The 27,438-nt window shown below is 32.4% G+C and overlaps 2 protein-coding genes across 4 annotated transcripts; one reads left to right on the top strand and one right to left on the bottom strand.

Annotated features, from left to right (window-relative positions):
• Positions 1 to 6,395: 6,395 nt before the first annotated feature.
• On the top strand, positions 6,396 to 12,460 carry CYP97A3 (cytochrome P450, family 97, subfamily A, polypeptide 3). The gene is made up of 15 exons (XM_020379169.3): positions 6,396 to 6,812; positions 7,014 to 7,227; positions 7,706 to 7,777; positions 7,891 to 8,001; positions 8,459 to 8,650; positions 8,787 to 8,948; positions 9,677 to 9,772; positions 9,850 to 9,951; positions 10,293 to 10,325; positions 10,601 to 10,681; positions 10,769 to 10,851; positions 11,269 to 11,400; positions 11,545 to 11,605; positions 11,778 to 11,843; positions 12,091 to 12,460. Exons 1-15 carry the CDS (start codon positions 6,481 to 6,483, stop codon positions 12,274 to 12,276), a joined length of 1,923 nt encoding a protein of 640 aa, XP_020234758.1. The 5' UTR covers positions 6,396 to 6,480; the 3' UTR covers positions 12,277 to 12,460.
• Positions 12,461 to 12,702: 242 nt separating this feature from the next.
• Positions 12,703 to 19,893, bottom strand: LOC109814684 (sterol 3-beta-glucosyltransferase UGT80A2). 3 transcript variants are annotated; one of them, XM_020379170.3, is made up of 14 exons: positions 19,698 to 19,893; positions 19,452 to 19,615; positions 18,448 to 18,684; positions 17,316 to 17,427; positions 16,328 to 16,498; positions 16,155 to 16,218; positions 15,895 to 15,952; positions 15,616 to 15,793; positions 15,232 to 15,362; positions 14,582 to 14,684; positions 14,416 to 14,492; positions 14,286 to 14,333; positions 14,050 to 14,199; positions 12,703 to 13,191 (listed from the first exon to the last, which is right to left on the bottom strand). In XM_020379170.3, the coding sequence occupies exons 1-14, from the start codon at positions 19,780 to 19,782 to the stop codon at positions 12,979 to 12,981; spliced, it is 1,791 nt and encodes a 596-aa protein (XP_020234759.1). In that variant the 5' UTR covers positions 19,783 to 19,893; the 3' UTR covers positions 12,703 to 12,978. The 3 variants fall into 3 exon arrangements, with proteins under 3 accessions (XP_020234759.1, XP_082929114.1, XP_082929113.1); XM_083072988.1 differs by lacking the exon at positions 19,698 to 19,893 and adding an exon at positions 19,037 to 19,112 and having other exon boundaries at positions 19,452 to 19,588; XM_083072987.1 differs by lacking the exon at positions 19,698 to 19,893 and adding an exon at positions 19,054 to 19,112 and having other exon boundaries at positions 19,452 to 19,588.
• Between the last annotated feature and the right edge of the window lie 7,545 nt (positions 19,894 to 27,438).

Raw genomic sequence — 27,438 nt, 5'->3', positions numbered from 1 at the left:
AACAATTAAAAAAATACCATTAAATATATATATATATATATATATATATATATATATTAATGATATTGTGAAAAATATTTAACCTGTTTAAATATTATATAAAATTTAAAACAATCAAATAATTAAATTAAATTAAATTCATTAATAAACCCAAATTTAAATAAACATTACAAATAATTTAATTACCCATATGTGTGAAAAATAATATATTATCATCCATCTATAAAAAATAAAAATAAAAAATCCTTCCATCCTCATGATTGTTAATTTATACATCTCATGACAAAAAAAAAACTTGATTTATTTGTAGCCAAGTTAATTCGTTATACAAGAAAAAAAAAATGCTCTGTAGAAATTTAAAACTTAAAACTTTTTTTATGCAGAAAACTACCAAAATAATCGTTATCTTTCTTTTTGCTTTTATTTTTCCCCCCTTTTTTAAGAATGAGACAACTCGTGAAAGCATACACGTTGTCAAAATCCAGTAAACATCGCAACATCTATCTCCACATTATATGACGGTCGTGTTATTTAAAAATATGCAATTTTAATGTATTTCAAGTGAATGATATAGATTAAACGATAAGAAGTAGAAAAGGAATTTTTGTACTTATTTAATTATAATTTTTATGTATTATAAATTATTAATTTCAACAATAAATGTCTTGAAAATCAAATATCTATTATAACTTCTGACCCATTATCGGCATGAAATTTTAATACTAATAATACATAATAAAAAAACTCATAAAAATGAGATAAATGTTATGAATATAATCATTTATTAAAAAAAATTTACATTTAGTATGATTTTGTTTTTGAAAGTGTTTTTAGAAGATTAATTAAGAAATTATTTGGTTAGAGAAAACATTTGATTTTTGTTTTCATTTTTAATTGTAAGAAAATATGTTATTTTCAGAGGATTTTTTTTTTTTTTCCTTCTTTCTATTTTAATGACAAAAATGTTATTTTCGATTACCTTTAATGACAAAAATTAAATTTTCTTAAGCGTTTATTCTTTATCTTCTCTTTCCTTTTCTATCAGGTGGCTGGCTAAATTATCTTATTAGGGAACGAGAAAATCTTAAACTGAATTGTTTGTAATTATAGATTACTATTAATAATTCAAGATTATCTTAATTTTAGTAGGGTTTAAATTGAAAAACATGTCCATTGGCCTGTTTAGCATTAAATTGGGTTGTGTTATTAGGGAATGTAACGAATTGATTAATTGACCTAGAAAAATCAAAATAAGTTAAAATGTCGATCAATTACAAAGAAGTTAAACCATGTATTGATATTAAAATTATTGATTATAATATATTATAAAAATATTATGAATTTATACTTAATTTCAATAATTGGTTGTTAGTAATAAGTAAAGAAATTTTCTCTCAAAGGAGTTATAAGGTGGTATTGTAACTTTAAAGGAAAGATATAAAATTAGAGTAATAAAAAAGGAGGAGTGCGTTTGAAATCTCATTACTAATAATGATTATTTGTCAATAAAAAATAATTCTTTCAAAATTTTCAAAATGATTTAAGATTAAGTAAAGTAAGTCTTATAAAGCAGTTACTCTTTATGTTACTTACAACTGATTTTTTTTTTTTTTAACATTGTTGACGATATAAAAACACCCAACATTTAAAGGATTAATAATTTCTTTTCAAAAGTTAATTCTTGCACCAAATACTTTATTAATTAAGTTAGAGTAAAGCACAAAATAAAGGGAGAAAATAAATACAAGTAATTGATACATTTATATAGTTCCGGAGACACATAATTCATGAGCATCAATCCTTTTATTTATTTATTTTTGTTTAGAACATGAGACATCATTCCTAGTCTCGTACTTAATTGATTTCTTTCTTTGGTGAACTACTTGATTGTTTAACACCTTCTACATTGGTGTAAAAAAAAACCTTCCACGTAAGTTAAAAACCTTTAATTTATTTGTTAATTAAGTTAAACTTAAGAATTAATTCGTGTTTGTTTAATGTAAGAATTCATTTATGGGTGGGAGCTATATATGTATTAAATATTTATGTATGTGTTAACTATTTTATTTACTTGATTTAGTGATCTAGAATCTAGATGATGGACATGTATTATCAGGAACTTCATGTAGAGGATTTTAATTGTCTATCAAACATGTCGAATTTTGTTTGACATACTACCCTAATTGGATAGATATAAGTTTGCATTAGATATGAACTCTTGTATATATAATCAATACTTCAATTTAAAATGGTGGTAGAATATGGATAAAGAAGAATAGTTAATTTAAGAAATGTTTGCTTATCTACACTAGGGGAGGGTTTCTATCAACTATGGAGTATGGATCATGCCCTTTGAATGATACCTTCAAAATTCTTAAGAGTGAAATGTGTGAATTGTTATAAATATATCAAATTTGATTTTGATGAATAAAAAAATAAAGTTAACAGTAAAAGAAGCATGATCTTAAGGACATTTGCAAAATAGATGTACAAGTAGTTGTTCTACTTTTATATATATATATATATATATATATATATATATATATATATATATATTTATTTATTATTAACAATATAGGTTGTATCTTAGTCCAATCTCCCATGTCTTTGCCTATAATTTTCTAATACACAACATCGTTGTGTACTATACTTATTTAGACAGTTTTCTTAATGTCACCAAGATTTGAGTGTTAACTTCAATGTTGCTAACTCTATTTTAGAGTTGAATAGCCAATTAAATGTTATTCCTTTAAATAATTTAACAAAAAAAGACAAATAGTTGATAAAGAATGAAGTTCTTTAAATATCTCAACGTTGTTTGATTTTTTGGACATTTGCTTGTAAAAAAGACTTTGTTAAAAGAAACAAAAGTTACTTTAGTAATTTTTAAAGGAGTTAGTTTTTAATGATGGATTAAGAATATCTTTGATGCATATAAAAAAAATTGTCATAGGCAACTAATGATTTGCAAGGGTGACAAAATGGCATGTTCATCTGTCAGATAGTTAGTTTAATTTTTAAATTTAAATTTATTTTTTAAACTTATTTCATTATATTTAATTTTGTTTATGTAGATTCTGTGTTGTTATATATTTTTATTATTAAAAAATTATTAGTATTTATGTTGCAATTTTTAAGGACTATAATAATTTTGTCTCATTGAAAGAATATTAATAATGACTTTGATTGGAAGAGAAAGTTTTTTTTTTAATAATTTGTAATTTAATATTTTATGTTGTAGTGTTAAAGTTGAAGGATAAATTTATGTTATGAACTTTAATTAAAATTGTCAATTGTTGTAAAAAAAAAAAATTGTCTATTCAAATTAATAATAAAATATTTTTATTTTCAATTTTGCACACTGCCCCACCAGCCCACTCTTAATGGTTGAATCAAGAATTTTGATCTACTTTTAACAGTTATTGTAACCTGTCTCTGTTTTTTAGGTTGATAGCAAAGTGATAAAAAAGAGTCAAAGTGACCTATTTTGCCACTCATAATGATATGTACCAATTCTAAGTTTGATTTGTACATCATTCACCATAGTCTTTATGTGCATCAACATTAACAAAAAGGTAAGGTAGGGTATTGCCCTTTATGTCTTTTGATTTAGATCCTTAATATTAGGCCTTAGCTAGTAGTCCAAACTCTTTTAATTACTTATACTAGATCCATCTCAACATGTCATCTCTATTATATTTATGTAGTGGAAACATTTTTGAAGTTTGATAATTAAAATTTACAATAAAAAATATTTCAATATATAAATCACATTTTAAATTTATAACAAATAATTTAAATTATGATATAATGATATTTTTAACTACTGATATGTCCTTTAAAAATATTAAAGTTTTAATTTAAAAAAAAAAGAAATAAGAGAATAATTTAAAATAGATAGACGATATATAATACCGAGAAGGTAATTTCATATGGTTAGGTTTTTTTTTTAATCTAAAAATATAGCATAGGAAATGCATTTTCAAAAAAGAAAAGAAATATAAAAAAAATGTAAATCTCACTCGTGAACATGTAATTCTCTTTATTATAATCCACTACTCTTCACACTCATCCGATGTACGGAATTTTAATTTTTATGTTAAACGTAAATTATAATATCACTCTTTATTAAATTCACTTCACTTTTTTTTTTTGTATGGATATAGTTCACCCAATATTACAAAACTGATAACTAAAATTTTATTTCATTTGAACAATTCCATTATTGATCAAAGTCACTTTTTCAATTAGAATTTTATCACAAATAAACTTCAAATTATACACATAATTTATAAAAATAATCCACATAAGAATTGTTACTATAAGATAATTAAACAAATCAATAACTTATTTAATGTAAAAAAATTAATTACAAATAATTTTATGTAGATAATTTTTTTATTGCGCAAGATACATAGAAATTAATTACAAATAATTAATGGTATATATATGACATTAATATAAATTATATTGATATATATATATCTCCATAAAAAAGTTGATTTATAACATATACTTAAGAGATATATAAAAATAATAAATAAATAAATAAATATTACTAAAACACTAGAGTAATATTATATCATAAAAACTAATATATTAATTTGTTAGATTTATAATAAAAATATTTTTATATACTAAATTATCTATATTAATTCATATATTTTGTCCCCTCAAAAAAGAATCATATATTTTAAATTAAAGTCGGAGGCAAGACAACAACATGATATTTTAGACTTTTGAGTAACATGTCTCTAGCACAAAAAGTTCTTCCATACTTATTTGATAACAAAAAGTAAAGTTCCTATCTTATTTATATTTATTTAATTTGTATTGTCTCACAATACATTTTTAAAAGTATTGTCCGATTTTAGCAAATTATACGAACCCTATAATAGAAGAAGATGGATGAAGATATTTCGTTACCTAACCTCAATTTTCTTTTCCATAAATTTAAGATGCAACTGATGAAACAAAACTTTTAAATTATATAAATGACTATTTTATTTTTACAATTTGTATCCTAATAATCATCAATTTTTAGGAATAATATATTTAAAATAAAAATATGATAATTAAGATACATAACTCATTCCATTATGTCATTTTACTAAACAATGAAGTGGAATAGGCGTATTTACCCAAGGATTTTTCTATCCTGTGCAAAGTTAATAATATTCACTATAAATAATCATGAGACTCTGAAAAATACAAAAATTTCATTCATATTTACTTAATTTCTTTGGGTGTGAAGTTCATCGGTATAAATAATTAAGAATTCGGTCCAATTTTGTGTCTTTTATGACATGAGTTTAACACTTTTTAAGATTATTAAAATCTTATCTGATAAGTATATATTTTTTAAGAGATTTCTTACGTCATTAACAAAAATTAAGTCTTTTAGTGAGTATCTATCAATTTTCAATTTGATAAATAAGATTTTGAATCAAATTAAATATCTATTATAACTTTGACTATCCACTAAAAATAAACAATATTATTTGATTTAAAAATCTCTAACGTATCATTAGTTTCCTTTCCACTTGCACGATAGTCATGAAGAAGTGATATCATCTTTACCATTTTTTATTTATTTATAAATTTAACTTCTCATGGTATCGTTTGAATGTTTTCATTCCCTTTTTCTCTTTGGAAAGTTTCTAAGATCGTCAGTCACGGTTTTCTTTAACTACTCTTCTTTTATTTTAATTTTTCTTTTCTGAAAGTGGCAACGTGACTTTTATTTATGCAACAATACGAGGTAATAATATATAATTCTCTAATTTATTATTTTAAGAAAATGATTTTTAACAGCTTTTTTTTTTAAAAAAAAACTTCACATATAATAATTAATTAAATTATTAAATTAACATAATCATGTTTTGAAAAGAAAGATTGAGAATATGCTAAGGATTTTACTATGAGTAGCAATAAAATATATTTGTTTAGAAGAGAGATATAAAATAAATATGAGTGAGAAATTTGTATAAAATTAAAAAAATAAAAAATAAAAGAACATTCTTATTTCATTCTATTGTATTTCATTCCGTTTTCTTATTATTCTATTTCCATAATTGATTAAGATAGCCCTATATAGGAGAGGAGGGGGAGGAATTAAAAGATAATTAATTATATAGGAGTGGATTTGTTGGACCAAACAAACGTTAGCTGTTTGATCAAAGAAACGTGGCTTGTATGTACTTATAAAAAAGAAACATGGGTTGTACCCCAAAAAGAAAAAACGTGGCTTACTCTGATACGAAGAAAGCCACAGAAAACCATAGTAAATGACGAAAAAAGAAGAAAACAAGAGTCCAAAAACAGCATCTAACCAACTTGACACCGTTGGTTACTCATAAGATTCCACTTAGAACCTTACACACGGTAGTTGCACAGTACAAAGCATTAGTGTGTTAGTGCATTAACCACTGATCTCTTCTTATTTATCTGTTTTCCACACAACATTTGTTTGTGTCGTTCATGGCTTCCCACGTTACCCTTCTTCAGGCCCCTCCTCTTTCAATCTCCACTCAACGCTTTCGTGCCACACGGATTTGCATAAATGGTCTCAAGCCCCCCACCTATTCTTCTTCTTCTTCTTCTTCATGCTTTCCATGTTCCATAGCAACACAAAGAGGGTCTTGTTCCCCGGTGATTGCGTGTTCCTCTTCGAATGGCAGAGACCCTGATTCGGTGGATGATGATATTGATGGTGAAGTACGGAAACTGGAGCGCATTCTTGAGGAAAAGCGGCGAGCTGCATTGTCTGCTAGGATTGCCTCAGGGGAATTCACCGTGAAGCAGAAATCTGTGTATGCATAAAAATCCTTTTTTTAAGTTTCAAATGTTTCCTTCTTTCGTGGGAATTTTTTGTTAATACAATGATGGAGTGGTTGTTAATGTCCCCATCTGTCTTCAATTTTGGTCTAACTCTTGTGTGGTGCGTGATTTGAATTGGGTATAATCAAAGAGTCATTTTTGTTTGGTTTTTCTATTTTGTGGGTTTGATGTAGTTTTCTTTCTGTACTTGAGGGCTTGACAAAGGTGGGGGTGCCCAATGAAGTTCTGGAATTTGTATTTGGTTGGCTTGAAGGGGGTGGTATGTACCCCAAAATTCCTGAGGCAAAAGGGTCAATCAGTGCCATTCGAAGTGTGGCCTTCTTCATTCCCTTGTACGAACTTTACCTCACCTATGGTGGGATTTTTAGGTTGACCTTTGGACCAAAGGTTAGTTCTGATGGTTTTTTTTAACTAAAGTGTAGTTTATTTTTCTTTGGAAGCAATGCATATGTGGGATACCAAGGTTTTAAATTACGGTTGCGGTTTGGTCGTACTCCTTAATATTGCGGGAAATTGCAGACAAATGTGGTGGTTGCAGCCACCATTGCAGTTGCATTGCAGTCGTGGAGATACTGTAAACCTTGATGTTATAGATGAAATTGTGGTGGCAGACCGATTTTTAAAACCTTGTGAGATAGCTATGGGGTTTGACACTTTGATTTACTTGCTTGACCTTATGTTTATGATATTTTCATGACTTGGGTTTAAGTCCAGTGTCCCCCAATGTTAGGAGATTTCTGATCCTACTTATGGTTTGCCATGGCATTGGAAAGGGGAGAAACTACCTTCACCATGAACTTTATTAATAAAGAAAAGGGAACCTTTTAGGGGGGATAACTGAGTTTTGCTCTTGGTTGTCTTGCAGTCCTTTCTGATAGTATCTGATCCGTCCATTGCAAAACACATACTGAGAGACAATTCAAAGGCTTATTCAAAGGTATTCAACTCAACAATCAGGAATGACTGCCACTGTACAATTGTTTTTCTGTTCTGGCCCTTCTCTGATACATTGTACTTGCATGTTAATTTTTGGTACTTCTTCATGTGCAGGGTATCTTGGCTGAGATTCTAGATTTTGTAATGGGGAAAGGGCTCATCCCGGCTGATGGTGAAATATGGCGAGTTAGACGACGAGCCATAGTCCCGGCATTTCACCAGAAGGTTTTCTAGTGTTTTTGGACTGGTTTATTTACAGTCACTTTGAAATTTGAATCATATCCTACATAGATTTCTTGGCTGCTAAAGTTATGATTTCAAAAGGGTTCCCTTCTTAAGTTGAAGAAACAATTGCTAATGTATCTAGGTGAGAATGGGAATCTCCACAACGAAACACTTATTAAACTAGGTATAATTGTGTTATTTGATAGTTACTTGGAAATTTTAATAGCTGGTTAGTATTGTTACTTTATGAAGAAACATAGATCCACCATTCAGTATTCATTACCGTCAGAATGTCATTTAAGACATGGTATGAACAGAGCATCATATTTTGATATATTGATTTTATGGTGTTGAGAGATGTTTGTTACTACTTACTACATCATTCTTACTTTTTCTTAAATCTATGCTACAACTTCTCTATCTTGCTTTTGATTACATTTCCTGATTGTGATTATAGTATGTAGCAGCTATGATTGGCCTTTTTGGACAAGCTGCAGATAGGCTCTGCAAGAAGCTAGATGCTGCAGCATCTGATGGAGAAGATGTTGAAATGGAGTCACTTTTCTCTAGATTGACCTTGGACGTCATTGGCAAGGCAGTATTCAATTATGATTTTGATAGTTTATCAAATGACACTGGTATAGTTGAGGTATAGCTTTTGGAATATTCGCTTATCTTTTGGCCTTTTCTGTTTACTTTTCCAGTTTACAATTTATCTTTGCTCATACCAAGGAAGTTTTCTATATACAAGCTTCATATTGTTGTACTTTATTTAATTATATCAGGCTGTTTATACTGTACTGAGAGAAGCAGAAGATCGAAGTGTTGCTCCAATTCCAGTATGGGAGATCCCAATATGGAAAGACATATCACCACGTCTAAGGAAGGTTAATGCGGCTCTCAAATTGATCAATGATACGCTTGATGATCTGATAGCAATATGCAAGGTAATGTTGTCATTTGTATGACTCAAGCTTGTATTCTCAAAATAGGTTCGCATAAGATGGTATGCAATATGTGATTCCACTTCAGAAAGGCACTTGTAAATATTGATATGCTGCCCACATTCTTGATTCAGCTATCATTATAAATTTACTTTCATCATCACGAACATGCAATCTTTTCACAATTGTTGACACTATCTTCTATGCTAAACTTTGGTACCAGAGCTTGATTCCTAAACTGTTAGCATAAGTCATATTTTGAGGAACCTCTTGGCGATTAACATGGCCATCATATAAAATGAGTCACATGCTTGTTCAATTTCTCATCATTTAAGTTTCATGCAAATTGAAGCACTTGACATCTGATTAGTCTTACTTCCATTTCTGTTCATGAGTTAGATTAAGAGAACTTCAGTGGTTAGATCTTTAGAGCATAGATTTCAAATATTTTGTAGCTTACCCAGAATATGGATGTGCTTATATATATTGGTCTTGCTAATTACCTACTTCTGCACAACAAAGATTGTATCTCTGATGTTGCCATTTGGTAGTTTTTTGGTGATTTTCTTTTTGATGTTGGAAATATAAGATACATGCTTTTGGTGCGCATGTTAGTAATACAAATATCAATTTTATATGATGATAAATTTTCAGTCTTGCACCAAAATACAATTCCAAGATTCATTATAACTCTGTTGTTTCATATATATTTTTTCCATTACAATTTTCAGAGAATGGTAGATGAAGAAGAGTTACAGTTTCATGAGGAGTACATGAATGAAAAAGATCCAAGTATTCTGCACTTCTTGTTGGCGTCAGGAGATGATGTATGTTAGTTGTGTCTCAAATTATTTTATTCAATAAAAAACTGGATGTGATGAATGAAATAATGACTCTTTTGTAGGTGTCAAGTAAGCAACTTCGTGATGACTTAATGACAATGCTCATTGCTGGACATGAAACATCAGCTGCTGTTTTAACATGGACCTTTTATCTTCTATCCAAGGTAATTATACATGGCTAAGGTTGAAAAAGGGGAGAATCGTTCTGGTGATCTTGTATATGCTGATGCTGTTCATCCCATCCCTTGTTAGGCTAACTGCTGCTTTTTATAGAGTTGCAAGATTTTTTTCTTTTTTCCATTGCAAAAGTTTTACTTAACCAGCAGGAAAAGCTTGGTAAATAATGCATGTTCGATAGAACATTGCAGTTATTTCTTCTCATCTACCCCAGATTGAGATGTGCACACTTAACAATTATTTGTTTGTAGTCACATATGTAAAGGACTAATTTATAGCAGATGGCTAATACAAGAATATTTTTCTTCTCTTTTTTTGTTGGCTGCAGGAGCCTAGAGTCATGTCCAAGCTCCAAGAAGAGGTTTCATGAGATTCTTAGGGACTTTCGTTTGAGACACTTTTTTATTTTCGCCTTTAATTACAGTAATCTCGGTTTCGTTTTCAAAGATTTGTGTAGAAAACAGAAAATAATAAAAAGTTGTTATGCTGTTTCCTTTTCAAATTTTTGAAAACAGAAAATGATGTGAAAGCATAAAAAATTTTCTCGGACCAAACAGCCTCTTAACTTTCAAGCTAGTAGCAAATATCATGTTAGGCTTCCGGATCAGAAGAATCTAATAATATGTTTCTTCATAGGTTGACTCTGTACTTGGAGATCGATTTCCAACTATTGAAGATATGAGGAAACTCAAATATACAACCCGAGTGATCAACGAGGTATAAAAATGACATACTTCTCATTATATTATCATCTAATTGTTCTACATCATGTAATTGACTTTTCTAAATTTATTCAAAATTTAGTCATTGAGGCTTTACCCACAACCGCCTGTGTTAATTCGTCGCTCTATTGATGAGGATGTTCTTGGAGAGTACCCTATAAAAAGGTAACTCCAATATATACTTGGTCTTGATTAGCTGGTTAAGAAATAGTTTTTCCAATCTTGTATTGTTTAAAAGTCTTATTCTTTTTTATTTCATCTTCAAGTTTCTCTTAGTATTACTGAACTCAATGTTCCTTGTTATAGAGTAAATTAAATTATATTAACCTCCCTAAGGTTTGATTAAATCACCTCAACTTAAAAAACAGAGTTCCCATATTCATAGCTAAATAGACCCTTATAAAATTTGTCGATACACATATTAGGAGGTGAGAAACCAAAGACACTTTTCTGAAACTAATGAAGATGTGAGTGTAATATAGGGAAGCCTTAAGGGATTTAATATTTTTTTTTTATCTCAATATGCAATATACTGAGAGACTTCCTTTCTGATCTATGGTGATTTTGTATCATTTTTTGCAGAGGTGAAGATATCTTCATATCTGTCTGGAACCTGCATCGCAGTCCAGAACTGTGGGATAATGCTGATAAGTTTGAACCTGAAAGATGGGCATTAGACGGACCAAACCCTAATGAGACGAATCAAAACTTCAAGTATGTTACTTATATTTAATCTATTTGTACGATTTCTACCCTCTTACATTAAGAAGGATGTTGTCTTACATTAGGCGAAAAGTTTATCTATGCAATAATGTAATTTGCAAGCAAGTAAAGTAAAATTGTTATTCTTTCTTTCAGATATCTTCCATTTGGTGGAGGACCACGGAAATGTGTAGGAGATTTGTTTGCTTCATACGAGGTAATGTTCATTGCTACGTTGTTAAATCTTTTGGTTATCTGCTATTTGCCGATGGGCTAGTTGAGAGAACCTTATAATTATGAGTGGGTTCAGTTATCTTGACAGTGAGCTAATGCTATTGTGCGTACTAATGATTATTTCTTTGTATGCTTCTATGATGCTTAAATTAAAGACTGTAGTAGCACTTGCAATGCTTGTTAGACGGTTCAACTTTCAAATGGCAGTTGGAGCTCCACCAGTAAGTTTGTTACTTTGTTATGATATTTTAAGCTTTGGTAAAGTCTCAGCATATTGTTTTTAAAAAATTGGTTTAAGCAAAACCTCAAGTTCTAGAATAATGGTTGTAAAGATGATTTCTTGAACATTCTTAATGAAGTTTTAGGTTAATGGTGATCAAACATGATACTACTAACAAACTGATACTACAATGAACTACACAGCCACAATGTGTTACTAGGATCTGACTGACTCATTGTCTCTCATAGGTTGAGATGACTACTGGAGCTACAATTCATACGACACAAGGGTTGAAGATGACAGTAACACACAGAATAAAACCTCCTATTGTGCCCTCATTACAGATGTCAACATTGGAGGTTGATCCATCCATAAGCCTTTCTGATAACGATGAAATAAGTCAGAAAGGCGAAATTTATCAGGCTCAGTCCTAATTGCTGGTGTAAGTGTAACATATCATAAACCATACAATATAAAATGAGTGGAAAGGGAAAAAGAAAAGTAGAATTATTTTCATTCTTTCAGCTGCTTGAGTGAATTATGTAGTAAGGCTTTATGTCCCAACAATCTCCCACCCCCTCTCCTTTCGCAAGAGAGCAATACTTCGCATTCCTCACACCTTTACAATTCTTATAAAAAATTAGAATTCACAAATTATAAATTTGTAATACAACTTTAAAGAAATTTGAGAAGAGGCTGCACAAAATAAATTTGAAGTTCTGCCCAATAAGCACTAATGAACCAACTACTAAGGAAATGTAATATATACATCAATCAAATAGTTTAATAAACAACAAAGGGGCAGGTGGGACAGTCATTATTTGAATAAAATGCTTGGGAAAGGTCAGTACGCACAAAAATAACCCAAAAAAAATTTGCAAATTTTTTCTCCAAAGAATATGATTGATTAGTTGTATTCTACAAAACACTGGTTCATGTTAATATGACACAAACATGATGTTAAAGAAGAAAGTAAAGTAGCTCTTGACAGTAAATTGGACTATATAATGGAACCTTCAGAAATGCTTCTGGAGCAGCTCAACAAAATCACCAGGGCAATTTACTTCTCACAACTGCTTACATATAAGAATTAGACTGAACAACAAACATGTTACAGCTCAGCAAAATGCATAAAGTTATTTATCCAGATAAGATTTACTGCAACTAAAGCATCCTCGTATAGAGAAATATTTATGCATTGGCCGGGGATCGGCTGTGGAGTTTAATTGCTTGAACTTGTCGCACTTTGATTTTTCGCTCGGATAATGTTTATAGAAGGCTTTAACCGCTCCTAGCACCCCATCTTCATTTTTCATGGCGTTAGCAAGTTCAACAGCACGCTTTTTCACCTGCATATAAGCCCGGGGCGATATATCAGCAAGAGTAATAAGCAAACAAAAAGCTTTTCAGGATGACAGTGAAAAGGAGTTGACTATGAATGCACAGCACCTATTACCATAAAACTCCATATTTTTTTATTATTTTTTTATCTAGACGTTAATTGAAGATGTATAAGCAGAATTTTTCAAACTTGAATATACTAAATTTTTTTAATAAAGTAAAAATATATTTATTTATTGATGGGAAGGTAACTGACGGTTAGTGAGAGCAGTGGGGTAGTTGATGAGATTTCAGTGGAGGGGTAAAGTGCATGTTTGGATTTCAATTAAGAGAGTTCAAAAACATTTTTTACTTTCAAAGCAACATTTTCTTCGTTTTATGCATTGAAATTTGAAAAAGTATTTTCCTAATTTTTCTCCGAACATGGTCTTAAAATTGTGTAAACCAAATGGATATATCACTTTTATTATTTTTATTTTAGTTATAGATAACTAACGGGCACTGAAATTGTGAAGACCACTTCCAGTTGTTAACACTCAGAAACCATACTGTATTTCAGGGGGGAATGGTAAATGTTTCATTTACTTGGTTTTGTCTCAGAAATGTCACTACTATCCATAGTAACAGCAAATTCAGCAATTATATAAATGGGTATATCATACCAGTTAATAAACTGATATCTGATATGCATAAACTAATAACAATGGCCAAGTAAAATGTAAAATGACGAGCATATTATCCTTTTTCCCGGTAAATGATGGTATTAGATATTTATGGACTGTAAACATGGGTGGACCCGGAACAAATTCTATATGCTACATTCACAATACTAACTGCTCCGATTAGTGATCTTAGTTAAATATTACCTCTGGTTTCAGCATAAAATGTATGGCATCAACAAGCCTTTCCAGTGAAAACTCATCCACCGGGATCGGTGCAGGACCTACTCCTCTTGCATGCACCCGCTCTCCCCAAAACGGTTGGTCCCCAAAGAATGGTACAATAGTTGTTGGACACTACAAAAATGCAGGATAGAGATGATCTTATTGTGAGGTGCATATAACACTAAAGTTACAAGATTTCAGATTACACGATACATTACTTCAGCTCTAAGACCAGCGGCAGTTGTTCCAGCACCCCCATGATGTACCTGAGATTGGCAACTTTCAAGCAGAATTCAATTTAAATATAAAGAACAATAGTACTTCCACTGAGAAAAATTTAGCAGATACCACTGCGGAGCATCGGGGAAACAGCCAATCATGCGGACAGTTGTCCAATAAATACACAGATTTCTTTTGTTCTGCCACTGAGAAACAAAAATTACTAAATGCTTCACAATTAAAGTAGCAAAAATAGTATACCAATGGCATGTTTGAAGTAGAAATCATGACTCACAAGACCCAAGACCACCCCAGCCTTTATTGATGATACCTCTCTGCCCTGTTTTTTCCAGAGCTTCAATTATGGTATGTGTCATTTTCTCTGGGTCCTGCAAAGGCTGTATAAAACTCCAACCAAAAAACTACATTAGAACAGACAGGTTGCAGAGTTTAATAATGGCTTGGATCTATTTTGATAATTACAATCAAATGCAGAATTATAGCTCAATATAAAGAGGTTTGTTTCTCCACCGTTTCATTTCTCTGTTTTGGCAAATACATGAAATAGAAGAGACTTTCTTTTAACTTCTAGGTAAAGCCTTTTCTACTTTTGTTTTTCAATGAGTATACAATCCTATATTATAATCATACAGAATTTCATTCAAGACAGGTCTTTCTTCTTTAGTGGAGTTAGTTTGGAACAACTAACATTGAAGTTACGGACACTTCCTGGAACAAATCAGAAAAAATGATCTCTTAACTTGCCTTCTCATAGACAACTTTCCAAACAAAATTAAAGATGAAAAGTTAAGGCTCATTTGGTTTTCAATGCGAGTATGGAACAAGCCAGAGTCTGACACACAAACATATATATACTAGCAAATGTTACTTGGAAAAGTTATATTTAGACAGTGTATTCTGCAGATTCATCAGAGTGAAACTCACAAGGCTACCAAATCCAACATAAATAGGTTTCTCTCCCTCTTCAAGCCAATCTACTAGGGATTTTGGTGGTTCATACTTTGAAGCAAGGTCAAGGAAACAAAATCCAACGACATCTATGTTGGATCCCCAGTCTGCAGATCAAGAAGTAAAACACAATTAGATTATCACAACATCCTTCAAAAACGGCTCGAGTCCAGGAAAACTCGGGTCAGAGAGAAAGAAAAAATGCAAATAAAGAGTTGCTGATGAGTGATGATAATGATTATGTGGCAGTACGTATCAAACCTACTTATAGTTATAACAATTGCATACAACTATAGTGGTATATCAGTATTGGAATTTGAGGACAATAATGTGAGAGCACACTTTAAATAAATATCTAACCTTTTGGCTTAGGGACTAAGTGAGGGCTCCATATATAACCATGGGGCACATCACAGGGGTGCGTGTAAGATCCACTTAGATAAGTAATAGGCTTTAGCTTCAGCCTCTTCTTCCTAAACTCATTTATCAAGTCTCGAATTCCAAGCCAGATTAAAGCATCAACTATTTGATATGACAGCTGAAAGACTCGAAATACAAAACAAAACAATAACTTAGACATGCCATGGGAAATTAATAGATTGGCCAACTTCAGATTAACAGACAGACTGTAGAACTCACTCTGTAGCCAATTGGTTGCTTAACACGGGAAAGAGGATGTGGGAACTCACTAGTAGGCCTGAAAATATAGTAAAATATCCTCACGCCAAATCAGTATAAAAATATCCTCCACGTTATCTACTTATTTGTTCTTTATGCACAAAGGAGAATTATCCTAATTCCTAAGTCAATGCATGAAAACATAGGACAGAACTAAATAGAAATATAGATAATTAAGTGCAGAATTAGCCCATGTCAGTGTGTCACCAAACATGACTTACGTCCATGGCATTGTGAAGAATATGTGAAGTGGAACTTTTAGATATTCAGCAACATGAGTATGCCCTGCACAAGTTCATACACTTTAAAAAACAAAATAAATTTTTCAGCTCTTCATAATAAATAGGGCAACGACTGTGGGTAACTATCGTATCTGCTTTAAGTAGAATCTAACCATATGCTGGAGGATTGGCAATTATCGCATCTGCTTTAAATAGGGCATTAGACTCTGGGTAACGACTGTGGCATGCAGGAAGCAAAGTATTAATAATATCCTTGATTTGATTTCTTTGTATATGTATTTCTGAAGGTCCTGATGGCAAGAAGCCTTTATTCTTGACCATATCTGAAGAAAACATGCATATAAATAATTTGAAAGCATGAATAGAGAAGAAATACTATTGATCAGATGACTGCAAATATATATATTCGAAAACAGTGGTACAAACACCCCCCACCCTCACCTAAAAGACGGGCATATGTGAAAAACTGTAACATTCATTCTTGAGGAGTAAATCTCATTTCTTGATTTTATATTAGTTCTTCCACTTATCTTCTATTCAGGATATAGATTTCTCTATATTTTTGGATATACATCTTTTTTGACAAATATCTACAGTACAAATGCCATTTCTTGTGAAGGAGAGACGCGTGAGACCAAAGATGACTGTATTCATTTAACTATGAGTTGAATTGTTGGAGATCTCAAATTAACTTTTGATGTGGTCAAAATAGTGTATATAAGTGAAAGAAGTTCTCACTGAGTAAGCCAGCATTTGGAGTTAAGTTTAAACCCAAAAATGGTATCAAAGTTTATTCTACTAATGTTGTTGTTGAGCCTATAAGGCCACAAGTTATCCGATTACAAATTACCAACATGTCTAATCCAGTAAACTTTATACTCGAAATGTCTAGTATTCAATGTGAAGTGTTTTTATTGGAATTCCTACATAACTAGTGATATGACTAAAATAGTGTATATAAGTAGGGGATAATCGTTGTTTCATGAGTTAGTTTTTGAGATTGAGTTAGGCATAAATCCAAATTTTATGAACTATAAAGAAAACTACAATTGTAGTCCTACTAACAAGAATTCATGTTAGATCATTAAAACAAGTTGGATCTAGTGAGATCATGTTTTGGATAAGACAAGAAACACTTACAACCAGCAAGAACTTTGGGATCTCCACCCAAAGGGTAAAACTCCAAGCCTGCATTCAAGACAAAATCTTCAAAGTTCTTATGAGTGGCTATCCTAACCCTGTGTCCATCTTCCTGCAAAAGACACCAGCCTTAATTAGGGTTGCATTTCATAGAATTAAAATTGACTTAAGTAGTTAACTTGAAAAAAATATGCTTATAAAGGAGGAGAGAATTAAAATGATTTAAAACAAGTTTGTGATCCACAATGACAAAGAAGGGGCTGTCAGTTTCAATCATAGCGAAAATAAATGAATGAAGCTCTAGGATCAGCCATGATTCCTGAGGTGGATACATGGGAAGCCATATAAAAGGGATATTGTAGTTGCACTTCTAAAATCCTATGTTCTGTGTACAAGTTGTGAAACTAAAAAAGTTGCTTTCATCCTAATCAAGTGGCCATCTAAGGCACAAAGCTGCCATTTCCTTTGGAACTACAACAGACTACAGTAGTTTCAACTTGGATACCTCAAGAGAGAGAGGTAAATCAAGTGATTTTGAAATCGCTGGAAGACGTGAGCAAGATTGTCTGAGATAATTTGTAAAAGTTACAACGACAAATATACTGTAAGGTCACTTGCTACAGAAAATCTGGACCACGTTACTTAGAGGAGACCAGTTATGTTCCAGGCTTCTGAAAGCAATTAAGCAAGCCAAAGCAGGGTCTTCGCATTGAACGTAGCAAGTTACAAAATATTTGCTTGGTGCAAAAATATTTTGCAAAACTATAACACTAAGGGGTTTGTCCAACCTTCGTTAATTCTTATTTATCACAATTTTTAGTCCAAGGATTGATCAAGACTGATATAGGCATCCAGACTATGGTGTTTTTAAATGTAGTTTCTGAAAGCACCTGCCATTAATATAAGCTAGGTTTTAAATTGCAGTAGACTGATCACATTGCAGCATTCCACAATTATGGACTACATCACTCTGTAACACTGCAAGCCTAACCACGATTTAAAACTTCGAATATATAACTTCGGCATAAAGAAATATAACCTAATCGCTCAAAAGTAATGATGTACAAGACATTCTTCTAGTAAAATGATCATTGCGTAAAACTAATATTTTAGAATCTAGGAATGGAAAAACCTGCAGACGCTTCCCCATGGCAACAAATGGCTGGACATCTCCCCGTGTGCCAACTATAAGCATTACAATTTGAAGTGGTTGAATTGGCTGAATATCCTGACTGTGTATTGCATCCGAAAAACCATCATGAGATTCATGGTGTTTAACATCAGGCTCAACGCTACCTCCTGCTCCTGGAACTTTAATTTCAACTGTACCGTCATCCTTAAGTACGGAAGCCCGTTTTATCCATCGCATCTACCACATTTGCAGACAGTTTTGCATGAATAAACATGCAGAGAATTTCCGAGCATTAAATTAAATATTGTAAAGTCATGAAATCATTTAAGTAACATCAGGAGATGAAAGGCAAACAGAATGATTATCATCACACTCTGCAACCCAAATAAGTTTTGACAGACAAAGCAAAGTGCACAATGCTTCTCTTGTATGTGAAATATGTACGATTCAGACCCCTTTAATATAAAAGGCTTAAATATCTTTTACATCTCTAAAAATATAGAAGCTTTTATTTATTTATTTATTATTTTAGTGTTCAATGACAACAATGAGAATCAAACTTAGATCTGGTGCGTTTACTCCCATCTACCTCGTTACTACACCAACCTTGGTGGTTCAAAAGCTTTTATTTTTATTCCCAGCGATATTTTCCTGAGTTTCTTATCCTGCAATGTTTGCCATAACTTGTTTTAGTTCTCGACACTTACGGGACTGCTTGACCGAAATCAAAAGCACTAAAATCACTATATTCTATACAGATTAAAACAGAAACCACTATAACTGCAGGGACGTAAAACATGTTTTTCGTAACAAGTCGTGCCTTAGTGACTGCTAACATCACAAGAAGTTGACTAAAACAAAAACCGTATGGAACAAAAACCTTTTGAAGCCAACACAAAATTATAATCGATGCATAAATGATAGGACGACATTCGTATAAGGAGTTTTCAAGTGCACAAAATTGGAAGAATAATATACATGATAAGAGAGTGATTGGGTGAAACCTTTTGCTTGAAGGGAACTTTCTCATCGAGGAACTTAGCAAGCGCCAGTGCACTGCCTCCCTTAGCGGCAACAGCATTGTCATCGTTAACCTGATCAGGCGGCGGTTGAGGTTGAGGTGCAGGCGCGTCACGCGAGGCGGCGGATGAATCCCTGGCAACACGCCCTGCGTAAGAAGCAATAGACATAAGCAGGTGAAAATTTGTATTGGAGAGCATTGGGAGATGGCGAGAAATAGAGGGGGTTACCGGAAGAAGAGGTGGCGGCGTGGGCGTCGAAATAGACAGAGATGTCGCTGGAGGAGGAGGCGGCGCGGTGGTGGTGGTTGGCCATGGGAGAATGCGTGGGGAAGGGAAGGTATCGTTTGATGCTTTTGGCTTTTTGGAGAAATGGGAAAGGAAAAGGAGAAGACGTGAGAAACTATGAAGGAGGGTGCCACACTGCCACGTGGAGGGGAACGGTTATAACTTGTAGGTTAACTGCTACTATTCATCCACCGCATGCAATTGCATGCCTCTCTCTCTCTCGCACTACCACTGCCAACTGCCATACGCATGCTTTTTTCATTTTCTTTTTAAATTTTTATTATGGTGACAAATAAGAATAGTTTTGTTAATATTAACCTCAAATAACTTAAGTTAAAAAAAATATTATTAATATATAAAGTATTTATTCGTGTGATACATATTTCTAATAAAAATCTTATACTTCAGTTATTTAAATCAATCTTTAAAATTCACGTTAATAAAATCAAAATAGAAAGGATAGACATAAAATAATAATAAGTTCTTATTATTTAGTTTATAATTTAAGAAAAATAGCATAACACCCCTTTTTATAAAGCTGTTTTTTTCCTCTTAATTTCGAAGTGTAATTTTTTCTATTCTTGTGTCATTATTGTGAGATTGACTTTTGATACAATCAATATATAGGAAGTCTTTCACAGTATTTGAATTTTGATGACTGAATTTAATTCTTCCTGACAATCTGTTAAAACTTTAATAATACTGTATTAAATTTCATTGAACCTAAGTATTCGTGTACACTTTCAAACCCATCACGAATAATATTGAAATTGCTTAATGCTAAGAAAGTTTTCACATGAAACATGCTGTATAATTTTCTTTTCATTTTATTTTTTATTGTTATTTTATTAATCATTTAATAAGAAATTATTATCACGAATTTGTGTCTGTTCCTAATTTAAATTTGTGTAGAAAAAAAAAACTCATCTAATAGCATATTTGGAATTTCTTATTTTAAAAAATAATTTGATTTGTTAATCAATTTGTTTGTTAAGAAGTTTTAACATATGAATTGATTTTAGTTTTCGAATCCGTTTGATTATAATTGCGATAGGTTGGCAATCTTCTCCAAATTTAGTTGAATTGAAGTGAACTTGATTTTTCAGGTTCAATTAAATTTAATAATAGAGACAGGTGAAGTTGAGGGAAAAGTTGAACCTGCCATGACTAACTTTTCAAGGTAAAGTTTAGTAACTAAAACAAAAAATAAATATTGTAGAAAATTCCATAAATAATGCCTTCTGATATATGAATATAATTTCAAATGTGGTCCATAAGTATAAAGATATGGTTTAGTGGGTATACAAACCACGTTAATACTCACACCCTTATTTGAGTTTTCCTTATTTAATTTTTAAATTTTTTTTTAAATAAAAGTGAAAACTCTAAACTATCCACTCCTTTAAACTATTGTGCCTTCTAATAGTGTATTTGTATGTAGCTCAAAAATTGTGACGGTTGAAAATCTTTTGGACTCGTCTTTTTTTATTTTTATTTTTTTAAATGTTTGTTGAAGCATTTAATGTATTTTATTAAATAATTACTTCCATTTTTATGAGGCAAAATGTAAACATCTGACAAATTTTTACATTTGTTATGATTCAGCTATTAAGCAACGGAAAAATTAAACAACATAAATTTGACTTAGGATTTATGATATAACCAATAACTAATATTATTAAGTGTGAGTTGGTGTTTATACAAATCTAAATTGTATCATAGCAGCAATAACAAAAGAGAACTAGTCATCCTTAGCATTACCCTCTACAACAAGACAAACTAACCTGTTAATTCTCTTCTATTTTTATACTAAGTATCATCATTACAATATTAACTACGAGGAAAATACAAGGTAAGCTTGTGAAAATAATTTAGCGATACAACATAATTAACTCATAACAACATCATCACATATATCACAATACAACAACTCACAACACCATAGAAGTCTCAACAGAACAACTTAATCAACTTCAGGACATCCAACACAACAATACATATAATTATGTCTAATGTGTCGTCAAAACACCATAGAAGTCTCAACACAACAACTTAATATCAACTTTAGGACATTCAACACAACAATACATATAATTATGTCTAATGTGTCGTCACGCATGTCAACTATAAAGATCTCATGCAACATAGGGTGAGTAATTTAAGTAATTAGACCTTACCAAACCACATCATGTGACCTACCTCAACCAAGTTAGCTAACAACTCAATTTGATTTCTTAGGTTTGTCACATAAATTAGAAAGTTTAGTACTATTATTAGGGTAAAACAATTTTGATATAAGCCTACCACGACATCAACTTGTATCACTAAGTCATCTATGAGATTAGCCCACTAACTACCCTCCAAGTACTATACCCCTCCAATACTAGGTTAGATACTAAGTCTTCGACCCAATACTGTACTCGATTGGTCGTTTCATACATGTGTGTCTTGACCTTGCCCATACATAGAGGCCATATAAAACACTAGAGGAGACAACACAATAACTTACCATTCAAAAGTCAACTTACTTACTAAAGGTTTTTCAACACTTAGGCTCTCAAAGCACCACATCTCATATTCACACAATGGATTATTTAGTTTTCAAAGTAATCACTAACTCTCCTCTAATTTTTATGTATCTTAATTAAAACATGTATTTCAACCGCGTGTCTAACAATTTAAACATCATACATCTTTACAGCATGAACAACTATAATAGAACAACAACTACAATTAGCTTAAGCAACTTAAAACCACTCATAATATTGCAACATGTTCAATTTATGATGTATCAACATACATATATACATATATATATATATATATATGTATATTATCTTGCATCATCACCTATACAACTTATTCATTATCAATCTATTATAAAACAACTTCAAACAATTTTTCACCATGCAACTCATGCTCGACACCACTATAAGGATGTCCGATGCCATTGAGGCAAGGGGACTCCCTATCTCACCCATGCCCAACACCAAACTACTCGTGCTTAGTGTGGTTATGACAAAAAGTCTCCTATACTCTCTCATGCTTGGCGTAGTAAAACCCACACCCTACCCTAAATCAAGTAGAGGGCCTATACATGACTCACATCTAGCATCACCTCATCGGCGCTTGATTTCAACTCAATAAAGAGCCTCTGTCTTAATCACACTTGATGTCACCCAAACAACAATAGGATTCGATGTCACCAAGTTAAAGACTCTCCATTTCTCACGTTCAATATCGTTCAAACTACACCCAACATTATCCCAACCTGAGATGAATCTCACTCCTCACAACAGGTGCCATTGATTTTGTGCCTAGTGTGTAGGGATGGCAACGGGGCGGGTCGGGTACGGGTTTCATGATACTCGTCCCCGTCCCCACGAGTTAAACCCATCCCCGTCCCCATACCTGTCGGGTATAGATTTTCATCCTCATCCCCGTCCCCGTCGGGTATCGGGTATAACCGTACCCGTACCCGTCAATTTTTTTTATTTTTTATTTTTTGTAAAAAAATGATATTTTTAAATTATTTTTTTATTATATTATAATTATAATTAAGTTATTTTTTTATCTCATATTATACTAAATAATCACACATAAAAAATATTAATATTTTTAATATAATTAAATTGAAGGTGAGTATTAAATTAAAAATGAGAACGGGGATGGGTACGGGTAGGGGGCGGGTAAGTACATACTCGTACCCGTACCCGTACCCGATTTAATATATCGGGTTTTACCCGTACCCGGTCAAACCGGGTATTTCCCGTCAAAGTCGGGACGGGTTCGGGTATTATCCGCGGGTACGAGTATATTTGTCATCCCTACTAGTGTGGATGAGACAAAGACCTTTGATTGGAATTACACACGACGTCACGAAGGCTCGTCTGACATGATATCAATTTTTCACTTATGTAGATACTAATTTTGTGCAATCTACCTAAAATTTAGAAAACTCCCAACTTGCATTACAATATAATACATATAAGCATCATGAATAACTCAAATCAAGGCCAAAAAAATACAACCATCTTATAGAATTTTCCACTTCCCTTCAAGTGCTTCAAGAAAAGCCCAATGCCCACACAACTTCATCAATTCAATCATTCAATTCTTCATAACAACTAACAACCAACTCATTTCATCAACACAACCACACAATGCACAAAATAATTCAAAATCATAGGTTCCCTCACCTCTTAAAGAACTAATCTAAAATAGGAAGAAGAAAAGAAAACCCCATATGACTTTGAGGTGGGATTTCAGCTCCATAAGCTTTAATCTCACACCGTTACCTTGGATCAACTACAAGGAGGAAATAGAGGACAATTCTCAGTTAGAAGAAAAGAAAATAATTCTTGGGTTTTTTCAAGGAAAACTCTCACTAGCCTCTCTCTAATTTTTTTTTTGAAACTGAAACTTATGAGGATTTGGTTTTAAGAAGACCTTAAGTACTCTTCCCAAGCTAACCCTACTTAACCAAGCTCACCACTCAACACTAGGCATGGCAACGGGGCGGGGCGGGGGCGGGGGCGGGTTTTACGTTCCCCACCCCCGCCGCCGCCCCTAATACCCGCCGATGGTAAAATATGGGTACCCATTCCCGTCCCCGGCGGGGTTCGGGTTTCCCCATCCCGCCCCGCCCCCGCTCCTACCTTTTTTATTTTTTTTTTCTTTAAATAAATATGAACAAATTTAAAAAAATAAAAGAAAAATAAAATAATACAAATTTTTACATATAAATATTTTTAATTTTAGTTTATATATATATATATAAATAATTTTTTAATTATATTATTAAGCGGGACGAGGGCAGGGGCAGGTACAGGGACGGGGGCGAGGCGGGTATTAACATCCCCGTCCCCACCTTTGCCCCAATTTTATCAATCGGGGAAAACCCGATAAACATGGGTTTTTCCTGTCTAAATAGGGGTGGGTTCTAGCAGGTACCCACGGGGGCGGGTTAGATTGTCATGCCTACTCAACACGCACTCACAATTAAAGTATGTTGTACAGTGTTGATGTGGTTGTGTTGAGAATGCTAAATGTAAATAGTTGGGTTGTGTTCTTGACTTAGGACTAGAGGAGAGATGTTTTAAAATATAAATATCCCATTTTGAGGATATATTGTTATGGTGTTTTGTGAGCCTAGTTGTTGAAAACCTTTATTAAAAACTTGTCACTTGAAGTCGAATCATATGTATATAAAGCGACCAATGTATATCCGTATAAGAGCAAGGTTGAGCCATATGTGTACAAAGTGACCAAATCGAGTAAGATATAAGGTCGAAGGGCAAAATCTCTAACTAAATACTATAAGGGGCGTAGTATTTAGAGGGTAGTCGACGAACTAATTGTTGGTCCCGGGCAGAACACAAATCTAGAAAGGGAGTTAAATAGATTCTTCGCTTAGACGACTTCTAATGGTCTTTCAAACTCTCTTTCTAGTTTGTTTCTTTCTTATAACAATTTCACTAGTCTCATTCAGATTACAATACAATCAAGATACACAATATATTAGATTTAATACAAAGTATATCAGATTACTACACAGTAGAACAAATGTTGTAATCCAAATTGATTTTAGCAATTACCTTCTTCCACTTTATTACTAGATTCAATATATCATATGAGATTTCACAAATTAGCAATCTATAATATTCAAGAAAATGCTTCTTGCACTTCTTGAAATTCTTTTTATCAATTCAATATGAATCACAACAAGGTATGAAGGTTAAGAGAGAATTTGCACAGTGATCTATACTGGTTCAGCCATACAAAGGCCTACATTTAGTTTCAAACTTAACTTCCCGCTAAATCTAGACTTTCTACTATAATATTCTTTACAAGCACCATGTACAAGCAAAATTATAATCAAAAACTCAATTACCTAATCTTAATCCATAAGATTACACAAACAACCGAATTCTCGCACCTCAAGAATCTACTTGAGAAAACTTATCTCGATATTTCTCTTAAACTCTTTCTTGAGATACCCTTATCTCAAAGAGTCACATACCCAACCATACAAAACAAAGTTTAAAGATTAGAATTGATACACTTGATGTGTAGAGTGGTCTTCCACAAAGATTAGCACAATAATCTTGAAGTTCTTGAATTCCTTTTCAAGAAAACACCTTTCTTGATTTTCTTTGCTCTTAAATTATTTTGAAAATATTTGATCTTCACTCAAAAATGATTTTCAGATCTTGAAAATATTTTTTCTATTTACCTCTTTGATTTCTCTAATCAAATATGTTATCCTTCTTTTAAGTTTTTGAAAAGAGTTATATTTATAGAGCAAATAAGATTTCAAAATTAAAAACTCGTAATAGTAGTAATCTATTACCAATAACAGGTAATTTATTACTAGTTTTTAATGAAACTAAAATCAGTTGAAACAAGAACTGTAGTAATCGATTATTGATCTTGATAATTGTTGGGTATTGGGCTCCCTTCCTATGTGGAGAAAAGGCCCAAAATAATTGAGAAGCCCAATTTTGTCTCACTTAAAAACCAAGTGGAGAGGGGTCTCTTAGGGTGAACAAGAGAGAGAGAAAATTACACAGCCGTCAGGGAGAGAAAGAAGTGAGAAAGAAAGCAAAAATTTGGTTCCCACACACAGAGCAGTTTCAGTGAAATTGCGATCCCCACTTCGTTTACCGTTGGATCGGGCTGGAAATTTGATAGCAGGTTCTTAACACGGTGATCTTCGTTTTGACCGTTGGGATCGTGGGTTGGATCTCTGTGGTTAGATAAATCAATTTCGTACAGTTGCTCTAATTTGAGGTTTCTTCTTCGTTATTTTCAGTTGGAAAGCCTCGTTGCTTTAATATATCGGTTGGTTGTAAGAATTTGTTTATGCATTTGATTAGACTCTCTTGTACCCTAATTTGATCATAGTGGAGCTTGATTGACTGGCTTGTGCCCGTGGGTTTTTACTTCTCACATTGAGAGGATTTTCCCACGTTAAAAATATTTGTGTCTCTTTGTGATTATTTTCTGCCATTTATTTGTTTTGTTACTCCTCGTTGGTTTTTGCAAGTTGGGGGAATTATTTCCGCTGCGTACTTTGATACTCTTGATTATTCTGTTGTTGTTTCCCCTATCACAGTGGCATCAGAGCTTTTTGGTTTAGGGCTATATTTACTTGCTTAAATGATGGAGGCAAATACAAAAATGGTTCATTTGAATGGTACAAATTATCATTTGTGGAAGGGCAAGATGAAAGACTTGCTATTTGTGAAGAAAATGCATCTTCCTGTCTTTGCTACTCAAAAGCCGAATTCTATGTCTGAAGAAGAATGGGACTTTGAGCACCAACATGTTTGTGGTTTTATTCGGCAATTTGTAGAAGACAATGTTTATAATCACATTGCAAATGAGACGCATGCTAGAGCTTTACGGGAGAAGATTGAGTCCTTGTATGCTTCTAAATCAGGGAATAATAAATTATATTTGTTGAATTGTCTGATGAATTTGAGGTACAAGGAGAGTTCTTCCATTTCAGATCATTTGAATGAATTTCAAGGGCTCCTAGATCAGTTATCCGGAATGGGTATCAAATTTGATGATGAAGTTTTGGGACTATGGCTACTGAATACTTTACCTGAGTCTTGGGAGACATTTCGAGTTTCTATTACCAACTCAGCCCCTAATGGTGTTGTTTCTTCGCAAGCGG

The sequence above is a fragment of the Cajanus cajan genome, chromosome 4 (assembly GCF_000230855.2).
Source record: "Cajanus cajan strain Asha chromosome 4, NIPB_CcT2T_4, whole genome shotgun sequence".
Taxonomy (NCBI): Eukaryota; Viridiplantae; Streptophyta; class Magnoliopsida; order Fabales; family Fabaceae; genus Cajanus; species Cajanus cajan.
This window is presented reverse-complemented; position numbering and strand designations above follow the sequence as displayed.

Coding starts and splice junctions, on each gene's coding strand:
- LOC109814684 (XM_020379170.3), bottom strand. CDS start 19,782: ATGGCCAACCACCACCACCGCGCCGCCTCCTCCTCCAGCGACATCTCT. Junction 19,616..19,697: donor CGCCGCCACCTCTTCTTCCG/GTAACCCCCTCT, acceptor CTTCTTACGCAG/GGCGTGTTGCCAGGGATTCA. Junction 15,363..15,615: donor CTTAGTCCCTAAGCCAAAAG/GTTAGATATTTA, acceptor CTTGATCTGCAG/ACTGGGGATCCAACATAGAT.
- CYP97A3 (XM_020379169.3), top strand. CDS start 6,481: ATGGCTTCCCACGTTACCCTTCTTCAGGCCCCTCCTCTTTCAATCTCC. Junction 7,778..7,890: donor ATTCAAAGGCTTATTCAAAG/GTATTCAACTCA, acceptor CTTCATGTGCAG/GGTATCTTGGCTGAGATTCT. Junction 10,326..10,600: donor TGTCCAAGCTCCAAGAAGAG/GTTTCATGAGAT, acceptor GTTTCTTCATAG/GTTGACTCTGTACTTGGAGA.